General features: G+C 46.1%; 1 protein-coding gene across 1 annotated transcript; it reads right to left on the minus strand.

Moving 5' to 3' along the window:
* Nucleotides 1-13,535: 13,535 nt before the first annotated feature.
* DDIT4 (DNA damage inducible transcript 4) lies at nt 13,536-16,408 on the minus strand. The gene is made up of 3 exons (XM_063132990.1): nt 16,301-16,408; nt 15,813-16,084; nt 13,536-14,993 (listed from the first exon to the last, which is right to left on the minus strand). The coding sequence occupies exons 2-3, from the start codon at nt 15,985-15,987 to the stop codon at nt 14,509-14,511; spliced, it is 660 nt and encodes a 219-aa protein (XP_062989060.1). The 5' UTR covers nt 15,988-16,084; nt 16,301-16,408; the 3' UTR covers nt 13,536-14,508.
* Between the last annotated feature and the right edge of the window lie 1,016 nt (nt 16,409-17,424).

Here is a 17,424-nt window from a genome sequence, read left to right on the forward strand (position 1 = left end):
AATAAATAAATAAATTGTTGTGACAAAGAGGGAATTTCACCAGATTCTACATGCATTCAAATGACACCTGCTGAAATTCCCTTTTCTGTACAATTGTTAAAGATACAGGAGCCTTTTCCTCCTCTTCATATGATCACCCTGTTTAAGTGGAGATGCCACAAATTGAACCTGGGACCCTTGGCATGCAAAGCATGTGTTTTACCACTGTGCTGTGGCCCTTCCCCTCTGGGAAGCATCAGGGATTTCCTGGCTGTTCCAGAACTCAGTCCCCTGAGGCTGTTTTCAATGCCAGGGCTTCAAACTACAATATATGAAGCAAATGATTAAAAGGTCCACTGGGAATGTGAGTTGGGGGTGGGGGCAGGCTGTTGTAACAGAGGTAAGAGCTCTGAGCCAGACTTGAATCGTAGCACCTCCATATTTTAGAAATTAACTACCAAGCTCTTTTTGTCCTTAGAATCAACATGAAACAGCTTTCCCCAACTTAGTGCTTTCCAGATGGGTTGTGTTATGATCTCAATTCTCCCTGGCAATCATGGCCAGTTGCCTTCCAGGTGTTTTAGACTACAACTCCCATTGTCCCCAATCAACATGGTCATTTGCTTTTGTGTTAGACTACATTTCCCATTGTCCCCAACAAGCACATTGATTCGCCCTCCAGGTGTGTTAGGCTACAATCCCCATCATCCGCAATCAGATTGGGGGTGACGGGAGTTCTAGTCCAACATAACTAGAGGGCTTCCACTTGGGGAACTCTGGATTAATAGAGCTCACACCAATTATTCAAATAAGGCTTCCTTCCGATACAAGGTTTGTGAGTGGCCTTTGGAGTGCTTTTCGTCAAGGTGTACATTTTCAGTTTTATAAAGCATAGGGTTAAGGAAAAGACCGCAGAAGAGGTAACAATGTTTGCTGTTGGTAGCAAATGCACACATATTATTGTCTGCCTTTTTCTCTGCAGGGCACTGGGCAGAAAGGAGTTGTGGGTGGGTGGTTTGCCAGCCAGCCAGGGAAAACGAAAGCCAGGCAGTCCCAAAGACCAGCATGACAACTCGGCTGTCCCCAAGTTCTCTTTGCGAGGTGTAATTACTGCACCTCAGGTGATTGCAGCAACAGCTCTCATGTGAGCCATCAGGATTGCTCCAGTGTGGAGGGAAAAGGAAGAGCGAGATATTTCTGTGGTCAAGAGGAGCCTAGGAAACACACTTGCCCCATCTGTATAATTAAAGCCTGACTCACGAAGAGTTAGAATACCATTGAGGCTTCTTGAGTGTCCCTTCAAAATGGAAGGCTGCATCAGGGGCACAGAAAAGTCAGGCGTATCATGATTTATTCAGGCTGCTTAAATCGAGGGCCTCGACATTTCAAATTTCTCAGGGAAGAAGGGAGAGATTTCACTACAGGTGGAAAGGCAAGGTTCTCAGAACGGTTTAGGAGACTCTCTTTTGTATATACAATATTCAATTGCATACCCCCTCCCCCACCCTATACATATATATATATATATATATATATATATATATATATATATGAAAGCAATTTATCTCAAGAGAATTTGCTCTGACAGTCCCAGCTCCAGTTCTGAGTTGACTTCAGCAAGGTGGGGGCTCCTCCTACCCTGGTGAGCCTCTGGCCACCATGTCACATCTCCGACAATGGCTCAGAGCCTGCCAAAGCATCGTTGTGGCGGAATGTGGAACATTTGAAATGGTGGGTGGCTTCTCCTGCATTACATCCAGTTTGCATGCAGCACCTGGTGAAATTCCCTCTTCATCACAACAGTAAAAGCTGAAGGACCCCTGCCTTCTTTTGATCAATCTAGCTAAAGAGAGCAGGGCTCCTGCAGCTTTAACTGTTGTGATAAAGAGGGAATTTCACCAAATGCTGCATGCACACAAATGACACCTGCTGAAATTCCCTTTTCTATAAAAACTGTTAAAAATACAGGAGCCCTGTCCTCCTTTTCATATGGTCACCCTATTTAACAGTTGTATTGAAAAGGGAATTTCAGCCCGTGTCATTTGTATGCATGCAACACCTGGTCAAATTCCCTCTTCAGCACAACAGTTAAAGCTGCAGGAGCCCTGCCCTCTTTTGTGTCTGGTCAATAGGGCAGGGCTCCTGCAACTTTAACTGTTGTGCTGAAGAGGGATTTTCACCAAGTGCTGTCTGCATACAAATGACACGGGCTGAAATTCCCTTTTCAATACAATTGTTAAAGATACAGGAATCCTGTCCACATTTTCATATGGTCACTAGGGTGACCATAAGAAAAGGAGGACAGGACTCCTGTCTCTTTAACAGTTACATAAAAAAGGAAATTTCAGCAGGTTAAAGCTGCATAAACCCTGCCCTCTTTTGTATCTGGTCAAAAGGGCAGGGCTTCTGCAGCTTTGACTGTTGTGATGAAGAGGGGATTTCTCCAGTTTCTGTATACATACAAATAACAACTGCTGAAATTCCCTTACCTATGCAACTGTTAAAGATACGGGAGACCAGTCCTCATTTTCATATGGTCATTCTAATGGTCACCCTAGTTTAAGGTAAGTTAGGGTGACCATATGAAAAGGAGGACAGGGCTCCTGTATCTTTAACAGTAATATAGAAAAGGGAATTTCAGCAGGTGTCAATTGAAGAGGGTGAAATTCCCTCTTCATCACAACAGCTAAAGCTGCAGAAGCCCTGCCCTCTTTTGTATCAGGCCACTCTACTATAGCTAGTGTAGCTAACTGCTGTGATGAAGAGGGAATTTCACTCTCTTTAATTGACACCTGCTGAAATTCCCTTTTCCACTTTACTGTTAAAGATACAGGAGCCCTGTCCTCCTTTTCATATGGTCACCCTAAGGTAAGTCCTTAAACAAAGTAAAAGAAAAAATGGGAGGTATGGAGTTCAATAAAAGAGTTATCAGCTAGTGAGTGACTAGGGTTACCTCTCTCAGGCCCATCTGTTGATACACTGCCTGGAAGGGGAATACAGCGGTAGGCCTCAGCCTGTGTCACTGGCTTCAAAGCTGCTGGACGAAAGCTATGTGAGGGTATTTGTCTGTAGGTCTCTCCTCCGCTATCTTCTCTAGATGGTGCTTTTTATTCATCCCCCCTGTGGTCTCCCCAGTCTCTTTCCACTCTCAAATCTTCCACTCCCCCTTATAGAATCGCCTCACAAAAGCCAACCCCAGGCCCTGCACCTCCTCAGAATCTACACAGTCAAGAAGGAGTCATGCTTTGGGCATCCTGCAAGGAGCTACACATTACATCAGTTTGCCGCAACCTGGTGCCCCCCAGATGAGTCGGACTAGAACTTCCACCAGATGTGTTGGACTACAACTCCCAGCATGCTGAATTTATGCCTCCTGTACAACTCAAAGCCCAAAGCATTTGTCCATAAAAGCAACTGACATCTCCACCTTACTCCATGTAAGATGTGTATAATCAGAAGCTTCATCTGCCCCAAAGCTTTTTACTCCTAATCTCTCATTTCCCCTATACATGTATTTTCAGTTGGACCAATTCATTTCGACATATCATCACCATTATTAAACCTTTGCATGATCTGGTTATCTTGGGCCTTGACACCTAAGCCAGGATAGTTGCTTAGGCCAGATCTACACCAAGAGGATATAACACTTTGAAAACGTTTTGAAAACTGTTTATGGTGTGTGTCCTGGGCCCCAACAGTTATCACTACTGTTATAAACCATTTTAAAGCAGTAGTGTAGATCATGTGTTTTTGAATTGTGTCATCAATCATTATATTTCTAGCAGGATGCAGTGCTCCAGAATAGGAATCCTCCTTGTGTCACTCCAAAATCTGCCTCAGCCTTCCCATGGCTCATTTTTGTATGCCATTATTTAAAATATCCCCACCCTCCAGTCTAAAACAAACTTCCAGGGTGGCGTAATATAAATAATGAGGGGGGTTATAAAAGTACAATGAGTAAAACAGGGTACAGACTAATAGGATCAGCAGCATCTAAAAACAGATTGAAAAACCTAAGCAAATAAAAAGCATATTAGCCAGGCACAGGAAAGACAAATGATTTAGCACCAGGTGAGCTTCTTTTAGGATGGCCGCTTTAAAATTGCCAACAACAGATTGCTCATCTGGTTATCAGGCAGTACAGAAATGTAAGAAACAGGAAATGCAGTACCAAAAAAAAAAGACAAAAGAGGACAGTGATTTGCATAAAAATTGCATGTGTTATTTTATATCCATAGAGGCCAGTTCAGAGATAATTTGTATAATTTAAATAGAAATACAATAAATCTATCCATAATGAGGAAGGCTGTAACTCAATGATCTATCTGCCTGCTTATTCAGGCTGCTGTTCAGGTGCGATTGATTGATTGATTGATATTTAACATGTATATATTGATGAATGGGCAGTGAATAGACTGTGGCCAAACTATCCCTGTATAAGATCGGCCATAGCTGGTGAACTAGTCAAAGCTGTTAAAAGGCATTCTGAGCCACCATGGCCACTTGGACCTCCAGTAGCAATGATGGATCTAGGTGTACCCTGAAACTAACCTGATCTTTCAAAGGGAGTGCAACCCCATCCAGAAAAGGCAATGAGACTGTCTCCAGGATTCAGGAACCACTCACCCACAGGGCTTCTGTTTTGCCAGGATTCGCCTTCAGTTTATTGGCCCTCATCCAGCCCATCACTATCTAGGCACTGATCCAGGACTTGCACAGCCTAAGTTGATTCAGATGTCACAGGGAGATAGAGATGTATGCCATCAGAGTACTGACGGCACTTGGCTCCAAATCCACTAATAACTGCTCCCAGCTTCATAGAGATGTTGAACAACATTGGAGACAAGATGGAAGTTTGTAGCTCATTTGCCAAGGGGCTGAGGGATGGTCACCCAATGTTACTCTCTGAAATTGATCCTATAAGTAACACCGAAGATTCTGTAATGCAGTCCCTCCAGTGCCTAGCCCAGGGAGTCCATCCAGGATTAAAACATGGTCGATGGTATCTAAAGCCAATGAGAGATCAAGCAGAATTAACAAGGTTGCACTCCCTGTCTCCCTCTCTCGACAAATTAGGGTGACCAGGGCTGATTTGTTCCCATAACCAGGTCGAAACCCCAACTGGAATGGATCTAGATAGGCAACTGTTCTTATGGCCCCTTATCTTTAAACCAAAATTGTACAGGACATCCCTTCAAATAAGAGAGGAAGGGATGTCCTGTACAATTGTATTCACAGGCAGCCCTTCAAATAGAGAGTAGTTCTCTGTAAAAGAGGACACAGGGCCACCCTAAGGTGTCCACCAGATGTTTTGGACTTCAACTCCAGTCAACCACAGCTAACATGGCCAATGGTCAAGAATGCTGGGCATTGTAGCCCAAAACATGTGGAGGGCAGCAAGTTGAGTAAGGGTGTTCTAAAACATGCCCCAGAATCCTTTGCAACATGCATGGTTCCATGGTACGTAGCTACGTAAGAGATCCTTGGTGGTCATACTGATTTTAAACGTGTTCCCTGAAGTTATAAAGGTTGAAAATCAAACCCACCCACCCCACCCCGGATTTATTTCCAAGAGTGACCCAATGATTCAGTCCTTCTGATTTAGCCGGCTAAAAGCAACAGCTGATGTGTGACAGGGGTGAGATGTTTGGCGGGGACTACCTGTGCCTCCTTTGACTGTTGGTTTCCAGTTACATTGTGCAGGCTCCCATTAGCCTGTGTAGATCATGTGATGCTTTCCTTGTGCTTCGTTTCCCATACTTGCCTGCTTGCTTTAGCCAATCGCCAGCTCATCTGCTCTCCTCCTACTAGTCCCATTCCAAAACTTGAGTTCTTAGAATTCTGGAGAATAGATTCCTTCTTTCTAAGAAATCTGCTACAAAGTGTCTTGACATTTCAGTAGTTGCAAAGGAATCAAGGAACGGGTAGGGGAGACAGTCAAGCTTAGTCAGTCAAGTAAGTTGGGCGTTTTGTTCATTTTTTACCCCTTGCACTGAACTGCAGTCCAGTGAGGAGTGAGTTTGGTTAAAAATGAAGTAAATATCCCAAGTGGTGCACGCGCACAGATCAGCTGCAAGTAAGGCAAAATGCTTGATTGCAACCTACAAGCTTGCTTCAGAGACACCCACGTGCATCAAGAATGCTGAGCATGGCCAATATCATCCATGATTCCTTAATGCAGATACCCCTCCGCCCCTGGGCAGGCTCCGCACCAGCACACAACATCTTTCGGCAGGTACCAAGGGCCTACAGATTTCAGAGGCTGGCTCCAGTTAGGCCCATTTCCACGCCTGTCTCCCTCGACCGCCTTTTGCCTTGCAGCTGCGGGAGGCTGTGAGCTACCCTCCATTTTAGATTTCCCTCAATGCTCCAGAGCAGGAGTGATGAACCTTTTTCACCCTGAGGGCTGAATTCCATTTCAGAGAAGCACTTGAAGGCGGCATCCCAGTGGTGGATGGGACCAATGGTAAAACGGGCAAGGCCAAAGATACCCCAAAATGCATATTGTAGCTTAAAGCTCTTTCTGCCATAACTAAGCCTTAGAAGAGGCATGTGTAAACATTTTAGAATTGGGGGAGGGAGAGGAAAAACTGCACAAAAGCTGCGAAACCACCAAATGAGAAAGAAGCACGGGGCAACTGGGGAACCCAGGAGGGCTGGATTTGGCTCTCAGACCTGAGGTTGTGCACCTCTGCTCCAGAACAATAGTCTATTGTTCATTTTCATAGCCGCCCGCTGCAGACCCTGGGGCTGCATTTCTTTCTTTCTTTCTTTCTTTCTTTCTTTCTTTCTTTCTTTCTTTCTTTCTTTCTTTCTTTCCTTCCTTCCTTCCTTCCTTCCTTCCTTCCTTCCTTCCTTTATTATTGCATTTATATCTCGCCTTTTTTCCTCCAAGGAACCCAAGGCGGCATACATAACCCTCCTCTTCCTCTCCTTTTTATCCTCACAACAACAAACTGTGAGGTAGGTTGGGCTGAGAGTCTGTGACTGACACATAGTCACCCACTGGGTTTCCATGGGTGAGTGGGGACTAGAACCCGGATCTCCTGCCTCCCAGTCTGACACTTTAGCCACTACACCACACCGGCCTTCATGGCGCTGAGCTTGCGCTGCTCCACTACCAAACCCCACAGTATCGCTGCTGCGGGGTGGCAGTGAGCAACCTTGACGGAGGGAGTCAGCATGGGCATTCCAGCGGCCATTAGGCTTGATGGGCCCACTCCCTTCCCCTCACCCAGCTTCCAGTAAACAATCCAAGGTCACCTCCCCACCTGGGAACACCCCTGGTACAGTGCTGGAGTGAGGACAGACAGCAGAAGTGTTGTCTTGACCTTATTCCTGCAGGAAAAGTCAGGGTAAGTCCGGGACTTTTTTTCTATGCATCTTCAGCTCTTTGCCCCCTGGTGGCTCCAGATCAGCAGCTGCGTCATATAACTGACATGGCGCTGATTCCAAGCCACCGCGGGGCAAAGATGACGTTTAGACAGACCCCATGACTCCAGCAACACTACTGGTAACCTGCCCAAGGGAATCACCAGGCATTGTGGGGTTCAAGAGGATACTTTGCTGGTGTGGTGGTGGGGAGTGCCAGTACTGTCACTACGTTCAAATGTACAGTTAATTAGTAAGATCAACTGGCTATCTATACACCGTATGACTACTTTGCCCATTTTTGCAGATGTAACACCTTGTGAATGCCAAAACAGATTTCTGGGCTCATTCCCCAAACAGATGTGGGATGTCTTTCCATCATCTGCACACAATTGGATCCTGGCTGGGTTTCCATGTGTAAAAACACTGTACTGCAATACATGTCCACTTTCCCAATCCCAAATGCAGAGGAATCCTGTGCTTGTGTGTGCACAACAGCTGATTGTGCAGCATCTCACTGGTACATGAGAATACGGGATGAAAAATCCACCTTAAAGAGCAGATTTAATGATAAAACTTCCATGTGTTCATATGCTGAGAAATGCCTTTTTTAATCCCACATCTGGCAAACCTTATTGAGTCTTAATTTGCAACAGCTTAATTATGTTTTGGTGAAAACTTTTCTTAAACTTATAATTGTAGGTTTAGATAATTACCCATTCTAGTGCCTTATTCTTCTCACTCAAAGTACAAGGCTCAGGGGGAAACGCAAACTAGAGGTAACACAACCAGTCTCACCTAGGAATCTTTACTTTGTATCTCTTTGGTGGTTTATTTGTGTGCGTGTGTTATTAACTGCCTATGGTGTGTTGGTTGGTCATGAAATACTTTTATCGCATACCGCAAAACTGTCAGGTACAGAAGTAGTAGTTAGCAAATTCAGTGTGACCACTCTTTGGTGGATAAACACTGAGTTTAGGCTCATTTTACAGGAAGCTTACGTTGCTCGCCGTGATGTCATCATAGACACTCCCCATTAGATGTCTGTGACGCTCCCGTGATCACATTCCAGAAACTGCTTCAAGGATGTGTTCAGAGATATATATTGTTTGAATGGCCAAGCTGCTGCAAAAGGACACTCATTGTGTTGTATTACAGATGCCGAGGATCAGACTTAAAGGAAACTAGTTTTTCCAGTTTGTAGAAGAAACTGGCGGTGTTCATGATGTCATAAACCCATCTCTCCCCACCACCATCCACCTCTGAAGCAGTTTTGCAACTATTTTTAATATTGAAATTATTAAACATTTATGCTGTGCTTTAAAAACTAAAAAAGGCACACAGCCCAACTAAAGATCAGGAGAGAAGCAAGACAAATGAGTAAGATCAGCACTTTAGGGTGCAACTCTATGCATATTTAGATGGAAAAGGAAGTCCTACTACAACTCCCAGCTTTTCCCAGTCAACCATGCTGTCAGCATTTCCCATGCTAGCTGGGGAATGCTGAGAGTTGTAGAACTTTTTCTGCCTAAATATGCACAGGTTTGCACCCTTAATGGCTGACACATATATGAATTGAATGTGTTTAAATTGGAGGACAGCCCTGGGGAACCTCTGGCCCACAGGCCAGAAATGAACTATTTCCCAATCTGGCCACCAGCTTCTTCTCCAGGCTTTGCTCCGTCTCCTGGGGACTTATACATGGGGAAAGCCCCACGATGGCTGTGGATCTGCGCTGCTTCAGTTAGACAATGCAAGCGCAGCTTTGCAGCCACTGTGGGGCTACCCTACAATGCTGTGATATGAAAAAGTTGGGGATTTACCCTGATTTTTTTCAAATTGAGTCACATCAGTATGCCACTTCCGCTGTCTGACGTCACTTGGGGGCCAATCCAGGAATGGTGCCTGGTGGAAGGCAACCAGCAATCGGTTGCCTTCCACCAGGAAGAATGTGGGGCTGGCTCTGGTACCCAGATGGCCACCCAGAAACCCTGCACTCCTTCCTCGGCATCAGGATTAACCGATGCCACGCCAGGAGAGAGTAAGTGTAGGGTTTGAGAGAGAGACCTGTCGCCATGAAGACAGCCCCCTGGCAGCCAAAATCTCATGACAGGGTTGGCTCTGCCAAGATCTAGACCCATTTAGCTTGGGTTTCTACCTAGGTTGATGGCACAAGTCTCTGAAAATTCAAGTTTACCAAATTTCGGTGGTATCTCTAGTAAGGAATGAGGGCTGTATCCATATTGTTTATAATCCCCATCCTTCCCCTGAAGGATAACTAAGGATCATGCAAACTTATGTACAATTACCTGAAATAAGTTGCATCTAAGTGAGTCTCAAACTACTGCTTTTCTTCCTCCCAATCAGGAATGAGGTTGTGTGTCTTTTGTTGCAGGGTATATTTTGTAGTTATTTATTTATTTATTTATTTCATTTCTATACCGCCCAATAAGCCAAAGCTTATATCATGATGCACGCTCATAAATATATTCTGAAACAAATTATAGATACCAGGCCACCCTCAAATTTGCTTCATCAGTGGGAATATACTTATCCTGGCAAAATGTGCTTCTCCAACAAATGCCACATGCTGTTTCTGCAATGCTTAACTAGGAACTGAAACGTGTTGCCCATTCCACAATATGCTGACATCAAAATGAAGTCAAACATTCATGGTCAGCATTGTAAAACTGTATGTATTGTGTATGACTCATTAGATTTGTCGGGGAATTCCACACACTTTGTTAGGAGCTTTGTGCCAATTGTAGAATTCACCACTGTAATGTAAGATCACATATTTGTGTGTACAGGCACACATGTACACTAATATAATTTGTACATATGTGCATTAATATAATTTTACAAAAACTCAGTCCCGACACACACAGAGGATTGTGTGTTGGCATGATCTTGTGCTTCACGCATCTGATCAAGTAGGTTCTTGTCTACAAAAACTTATGCCACAGCATGTTTGGTAGTCTTCACAGTTGTTGTTGGCTGTGCCACGGGAGTTGATGGAGTGGGGGCAATGTGACATCCCCTTGCACGTTTTTGTGTGTGTGAGGGCCAACGCTACCATTAGGCCAACTAGGCAGCCGCCTAGGGCGCAGACCTCAGAAGGGTGCAGTACTGCCCTTTAACGGTCAGAGTTTTATACAAATTAGCTGTTTTAAGGAAACAAAACATAATAAAAGGAAAATATAATAGTTCAGAAACTCTTCTTGAACAGCTAAATCAAAGTTGGCAATCTTTTGTGGAGGGCAGAGTGCAAGTAGCTCGCCTTACCTAGGGCTCAAAATAGTCTGGCACTGGCCCTGACTGCAGTTGTGTGCGGTGTGTGTGTGTGCATCCCATCAGAACACAGGAAGTTGCTTTAGGGTGAGTCAGTCCTTCAAGCTCAACACTGACTGGCAGCAGCTGTCCAGGGTTTCACATGGGATTTTTTTACACACACACACACCACATTCTGTACATACCCATATGAGATGGGCTCTGGACTGCAAATACTTACACCATAATAAAAAATTAGCCTTTCACATCGCATAGCACTGTGTTTTTTGTTGCAGTGGACTGAACACACAGGACCCTTCTGGAATTTGTTTAACTGAGTTTACATAGGGTGACCATATGTAAAGGACGACAGGGCTCCTGTATCCTTAACAGTTGTATAGGAAAGGGAATTTCAGCAGGTGTCATTTGTATGCATACAGCACCTGGTGAAATTCCCCCTTCATTACAATAGTTAAACCTGCAGGAGCCCTGCCCTCTTTTGTATCTGATCACTCTAGCTAAAGGTAGCAGGACTCCTGCAGCTTTAACTGTTGTGATGAAGAGGGAATTTCACCAAATGCTGCATGCACACAAATGACACCTTCTGAAATTCCCTTTACTATACAACTGTTAAAGATACAGGAGGCCTGTCCTTCTTTCCATATGGTCACCCTAGTTTAGAGTAACCTCCTTGGAGCAAACTCAGCCTAGATACGGTGCCATTGATTTCAGTTGTTCAGGAATAGTTCACACAAACATTTACCACTTGGGACTATCCACAACAAATGACAATCTACACTGAAAAGGTTTGCAGAAAACCAACACCCGGCACAGGGATTTCATGTCAGCTGATATCATGGCCTTCAAGAAAAGACATTCTCTTGCTACTCTGCTTTCAGCAGAATGAGAGCGTATGGTGAAATGAATCAGCTTCCTCTGTGTTTGTCTGCCTCTCCTCCCCCTCCACACACCCCAGAGATAATTCATATCAAAAGGGGTTTTGGATCAAGCACATTGTTTAACAGAGGTGCCTTTAATAAATGTAGCCGTATTCTCCTTTTGAATGTGTGCACCCCCTTCTTCCATGGAGAATAGCAATGGTGGCTGATAAACCACACAATGCAAAGTTAAACTATGAAATTCACTACCACAAGATGTGGTGATGGCCACCAATTTGGATGACTTTGAAAGAGTTGGACAAATTCCTGGATAAGGCTTTCAATGACTACAAGTCCTGATGGCTATATCCTACCTCCAGTATCCAGCTTATGTATACCCACTTGCTGGGGAACATGGGCAAGAGGGTGCTATTGCATTCATGTCCTGTGGGTTTACCATGGGCAGCTCATTGGCCAGTGTGTGAGCAGAATGCTGGAGTAGATGGACCTTGGTCTGATCCAGCATGGCTCTTATGTGCTGAAAAAAAGTCCCCTGTAAGGAGTATTGCACACCTGATGCTCGGCTCCATTGTGTAATGGCTTTTGCAGTTACCAGGCTGGGGGTGAGGGAGAGAAGTAAAGGGATTAAAGTAGGTATGACTTCTCTAGGCGGATCAATATTGAAGTGAGGCCTGTGGTGACCAAGCAAACATATGTAACCACCACCCATTTCTTGGCCTGAACAGCATGGCCCAATATGACTGGTACAACTGTTCACATCCCTAGAGACCTATATGCAAATTATCTTGGACAGCCCATTTTTAAGCAAGTATTTGCCTGTTGGGAGGTAAATTTGCACCCTAAGCCTGGCAAGTAAGGGGTTGGGCCAATAGACACTCAGTGTAGTTTGCCATTCTAAGCTCAACTAAACGAAGCCCACTTCACTATGGGTAAACAAACACTAGTCCTTTCTGCCGAACTCACTCAGACTGTGGCATGTAGCTAAGGAGGGAGACACGGGCTTCACCACAATGTCTTCAAGGTGTTTGGAAATTGGGATTCAGTTCAAGGTGCCATTAAGCCTACATCTGAGCAGATGGAGGAAGATGTATACTTGCTCAACTGTAGTTGGAAACAAGAGTTACAGTGCTATTAACTTACAAAGCCCTAGATAAGGCTAAGTTACCTGAAGAATGGCTTCCTTCTAGATATACCTGCCTGAGCCCTAAAATTCTCATAAGCCCTTCTCTGGGTACACTTGCCAAATAAGGAGAGGGCGATGGCTAAGGAGAGGGCCTTTTAGTGGTGGCACCCCAATGCAGAATGCTCTCATTGCACTTTTTTTTGTACAGGTCGAGACCTTTTTTTATTTTCCAAAGCTTTTTAGTCCTTCAATATGTATTTTTTTTTTAAAAAAAATCTGTTTATAGATATTTGCAGTGCTGCTGGCTTTTATATTGGTTTCTGTTTTGCTTTTGTTCCATTTTAATTTTATGGTTTTTATAGATTTTACTATCATGTAGTACTTTATGGTTTAAATTTTGTGAACCACCCAGAGATTTAGCTAATGTGTGGTATAGAATGTGATAAATGATAAATTTATCACATGAATTCTATCCAGGCAACGTTTCACTTCCCAAATGTAGAAGTAGACCATCTTATTCTATGGAGTAGCCCAAAGGTGGGCAACTTGTGGCCCTCCAGATGTTACTGTACTTGGTATCATCCCTCATTATTAACTATGCTAGCTGGGCTGACTGATGTTGCACTCCCAACAGCTGGAGGGCCATAAGTTGCCCACCATTGACATAACACTTCCCCAGTGGTTCAGCTTGGACACATTTTATTCCGGACATAAATGGTCTTAATGGTCCTCTTCTCTTTAGATGGCAATATATATTCCTTCAAAGTGTGGTACACCCATCACATTTTGTTTGAGGGCCTTGGACTTCTACCTTGAAGTCCTGCTCCTCCACGATATGCTCCCCAGATGTTTTTGAACCCCTCCTCACATGCTGAATGAAAACAGAGGACAGATTCTTATTAGAAACATTTTTATTAGAAAAGTAAAAAACCAAGTTGCATAGGAAGTCTTCAAAAACTTGAACATCAAGTGTATTCCATGTGAACGGTAACCAATGGAAGCACTACAGACTGACTGAGAGGGTTCCTGCCCCCCCATCCCAACCCCTCCCCAGCATCACCTCACACCTTCCTTAGACATACATCGGGATTCCTCCTCATCATCATCATGACAGGGCACAATCCACCTAGTGCCCTGTGCCTCCCACACTGGTCTCATTCAAACAAACGGAGTTGCGCAGTGGTGCTCAGTGGATTAAACACTCCCCCATTCACTCAGAAGTCTTTATTTAGCTGCCCTCTTTTAGCTGCCCTCGTGTCAGTAGTGGAGCTTCTTCTCGACTATTCAGAACAACGTTACACATTCTTGGTCCCTTTAGACCTCCCAACACTTATCAGCCACTGTCCATGCACCTCACCTCTCACCAGACATCCATTGATTACTATCTACTTTTTCCATTTATTAAAAAAGGTCAACAAGAAGAAAAAAAAAAAAAAGAGGCAACCTTCATCTACCCTTAGGGGCAGCACTGCTGCTGTTATGTCATCAGCTGTCAGGGGGAAAAATACTGCTAAATCAGTAAATAGAAAGTTGACCCACAGTCAGACAAGGATTTTAAAGCTAGCACATTGTATCCAGGCCTTCGCAGGAGTGGGCTTTTTTTTTGTCAGAGTTACTAAGAAGCAGAGTGCCGTTTTTATTTTCAAACCTTGCCTTCTGCCTCCTCTTTGGACTACTTGCCCACTATCTCTGTACATCAAACTTCCATCTAACCTAACCTACGGCGGCCCCAGAGGGTGGCCACATCTCAAAATCAGCTTATGTTCCACAGCCCTTAAGTAACACACCTCCCCAGCTTTATTTGGTGCTGGCCACCATCTTAGAGTAAATGCTCAGTCAATCCACAAGGAAAGTAGGGTGACACTTTCAACACTCCTCTATGAGCAACTGTTCAGAGCTGTACAGCTTCTTTTTAATGACCCTGAAGCCAGTGCTGAGCTTCAGCGATTGGCTGAAGCCGGGAGAGCCGGAGCTAAAGAGTCCCTGGATCTTAGGCCAAAGGCGGGAATCCAGTCTTAGAACAAGAGTCAGCTGGAAGGTAGGCACTAAGCCTGGATCCACGGCAATCTGGCCCACGCTATGGCACCCCTTCCCTTGCTCCACGCACAGGTCGATGAGGGCCCCCCTCAAGCCGCAGGGCTCTCTATAGGCCAGGTGAAGCAGCTCCTTGCCAACTTGGGTGACCAGCTGGCTAGGCATGAGGAGCTTGGAGGAACGGTGGGAGTTGATCTTGGCTTTGTTCAGACTGACTTGGATGAGCTTCATGAGATTGGCACACAGGAGTTCATCCTCTGGATCGTTTAACAAGTCAAAGTCTGGCAAGGACACTTCATCCAGAAATTCCTGTGCATCTGCAAAGGAAAGAGAGAAGCCTGTGATTCCTCTGCACCCAATTTAGTTGCACATGCGCGCACACACACACCCTCTCTCTCCCAAAATCAGATACTCTAAATTGATGTAAGCGATACAAGCCACTTTAGCCAATGAGCAAAGACCATGCTATACAGTGAAGGCAGTCATTTCTCAGTTAACCTTGCTGAAGAAGACCCTCTGGAAGCAGTAGGCAAGCAGCGAAGAGAACCCAGTAGGCCTCTCCAGGAAAACTCAATTCAAAGCATTTTCGTTCCAGTATTAGCTACAACAGCACATCAGGCTGTTGTCCCCCCCCCCTCCCATCCACCCTCAGGTCTTCATTAAAAGCAGTCGGTAGTCCAGCGCAGCACGTCTTTACATGCCAGCCCAGCAAGTTCCATAGGACTTAAAGTGAACATGTCTGGAATTGCAGCTCAAGAGCTCCTTTTCTACTTTAAAAGTTTGCAAGGGGGGGGAGGAGGAAGTAAAGTATGACCCAACTCCCACTTGCCTCTAGGCCTACACCCCCACCTTCCACATTAGCATCCTTCATTTGCATGCCTCACTTTGCCACTACCAGCAGTCTCCTAGCCGCTTCTTCCCAACCAATACACTTCTCCAAAGGCGTACAACAACCTAGGGACCTGTCAATGTTTTTGACAGCAACTCCCATCATCCCCATCTGGGGATGATGGGAGTTGCAGTCCAAAACATTGACAGGTCCCCAGGTTGGGGGAAGGCTGTGTAAGACGACCCTGTCCCGCGTCCTCCCACCCCTCTCCCTCTCCCTCTCCCACACACACAAACACCCGTCTTACCTCCTTCGGAGCACAAGCTGCTGTCGAGGGACTCGCAATCGGAGCTCTCCAGCCTCGCAGCCCGACTGGATGCATCTTGGTAGGCGCACTTCTCCCAAGCGAAGGCAGGCGGATTCTCTCGCTGCTCCGGAATGGGAGGCAGGGAAGAGGAGAAGCTGTCCCACGAGACTGGCATCTTCGCTTTCTTTCTTTCGCCCGCGTTCAATGGGGGCACTTTTGATGCCGGGTTGAATATCAAGTCCCCGCTGGGATCAGCGCCCGGATAAACGGCTCTGCAGAAGGAAGAGAAAAATAATCAGGAGAGCGACTCTATGTCGGGGTGACGACGACAGCGACCGCGTTAAAAAAGGGGGGCAAGAAAATAGGAGTCCCGCAGTTCCGTGCAGTGTCAAGCCCCCTCCTCCCCCCAATAGCTCTACTGTTCCGCCCCCCTCCCCACAAAATCCTAACCGAGACGAGACACGAACAGAACAAGGGCAGATACTCACCAGCTTCAGGGCGCCTGTCGAGGTAGCAGCAGGAATAATAAGGCACCTCCGAGGTAGCAGCAGAAACGCGGCGCCGCAGCTGCCAGAGCGTCTCTCCTTCTTCTTCTCCTCCTCCACCTCCTTTCTCCCTCCCGTTGCCCTTTCGTTGGCACTGCGGTTCCAGCCCCCCCGTCCAGCCTTTAAATAGTCAGGTCAGGGGGAAGCCCCGCCCCTTCTCCGCGCTCACCCTTTCCAGCTCGCTAGCCCCGCCGCCACTTATTGGCCAAAAGCAAGAGCGGGGCTGGTCCAATCGCAAGCGAGCGCACGTTCGCAACGTTCTCTCCTGCCCGGTTACAGCAGCCTGGGACACACCCCTTTTTGTTCTGGACGGGGGCTGGAGCTGCAGTGGCGGAGAGTGGGCACGGGGTGGGCGGGGTAAGGAGGGAGGTGAGGAGAAGAAACCGAGGGGGAGCCGCCGTGGGGATAGGGGGCAGGTGGGAGGCGGGGGATGGCTACTGCACGCCGAACAATAGGCTGAGGAAAATGGGGGATGGGAAAGGGGACAGGCAGCAGCTTCACGGCGAGCGGAGGGAGCCGTTCTGCGGGTTGTATCCAATAGGACCTCTCGTTCATTTCAATGGGTGTGCTCCAGGACTGGCATGGGACCTAAAGTCCGCACCTCTCGTTTGTGCAGATTGCAGCCCACGTTTACTCGGCTGCAATGCGCAGAGAGTTTCAGTGGGACTTACTTCGAAGTAAATGCGTGCATAGGATTCCAGAAGAAACGGAGTAGGCCCAGAAGTGCTCGGTGCTGCCGGAAGATCGATCGCAGGCGCTTTTACTTGGCAATAAAATCCCTCTTGGGATATATGTCTGCGATAAACCTCACATAAAGGTGCAACTCTCAAGGCATTGAGCGTAGCCTCTAGCCTTCCCCAATCTGGCACCCTCCCGATGTAATGGACTATAACTCCCATCATCCCCAACCAGCGTGGTCAATGGATTGCTGGCTAGGGGGTGGGAGTTGTAGTCCAACTCATAGGAAGGGCAACATTTTAGGCAAGGCCTGCATGGTGAGCAAACATCCTTAGGATCATCAAGCTGTCATATACTCATAGGATCAAGAGTGGGGAAGGGAGGGTGCC

The sequence above is a fragment of the Elgaria multicarinata genome, chromosome 8, assembly GCF_023053635.1.
Source record: "Elgaria multicarinata webbii isolate HBS135686 ecotype San Diego chromosome 8, rElgMul1.1.pri, whole genome shotgun sequence".
Lineage (NCBI taxonomy): Eukaryota > Metazoa > Chordata > Lepidosauria > Squamata > Anguidae > Elgaria > Elgaria multicarinata.

Bases quoted from the DNA above. Each gene is read 5' to 3' on its own strand.
- DDIT4 (XM_063132990.1), bottom strand. From the start codon at position 15,987: ATGCCAGTCTCGTGGGACAGCTTCTCCTCTTCCCTGCCTCCCATTCCG. The intron at 14,994-15,812 runs GTAAGACGGGTG...TTTCCTTTGCAG, and splicing joins CAGCTTGTGCTCCGAAGGAG to ATGCACAGGAATTTCTGGAT.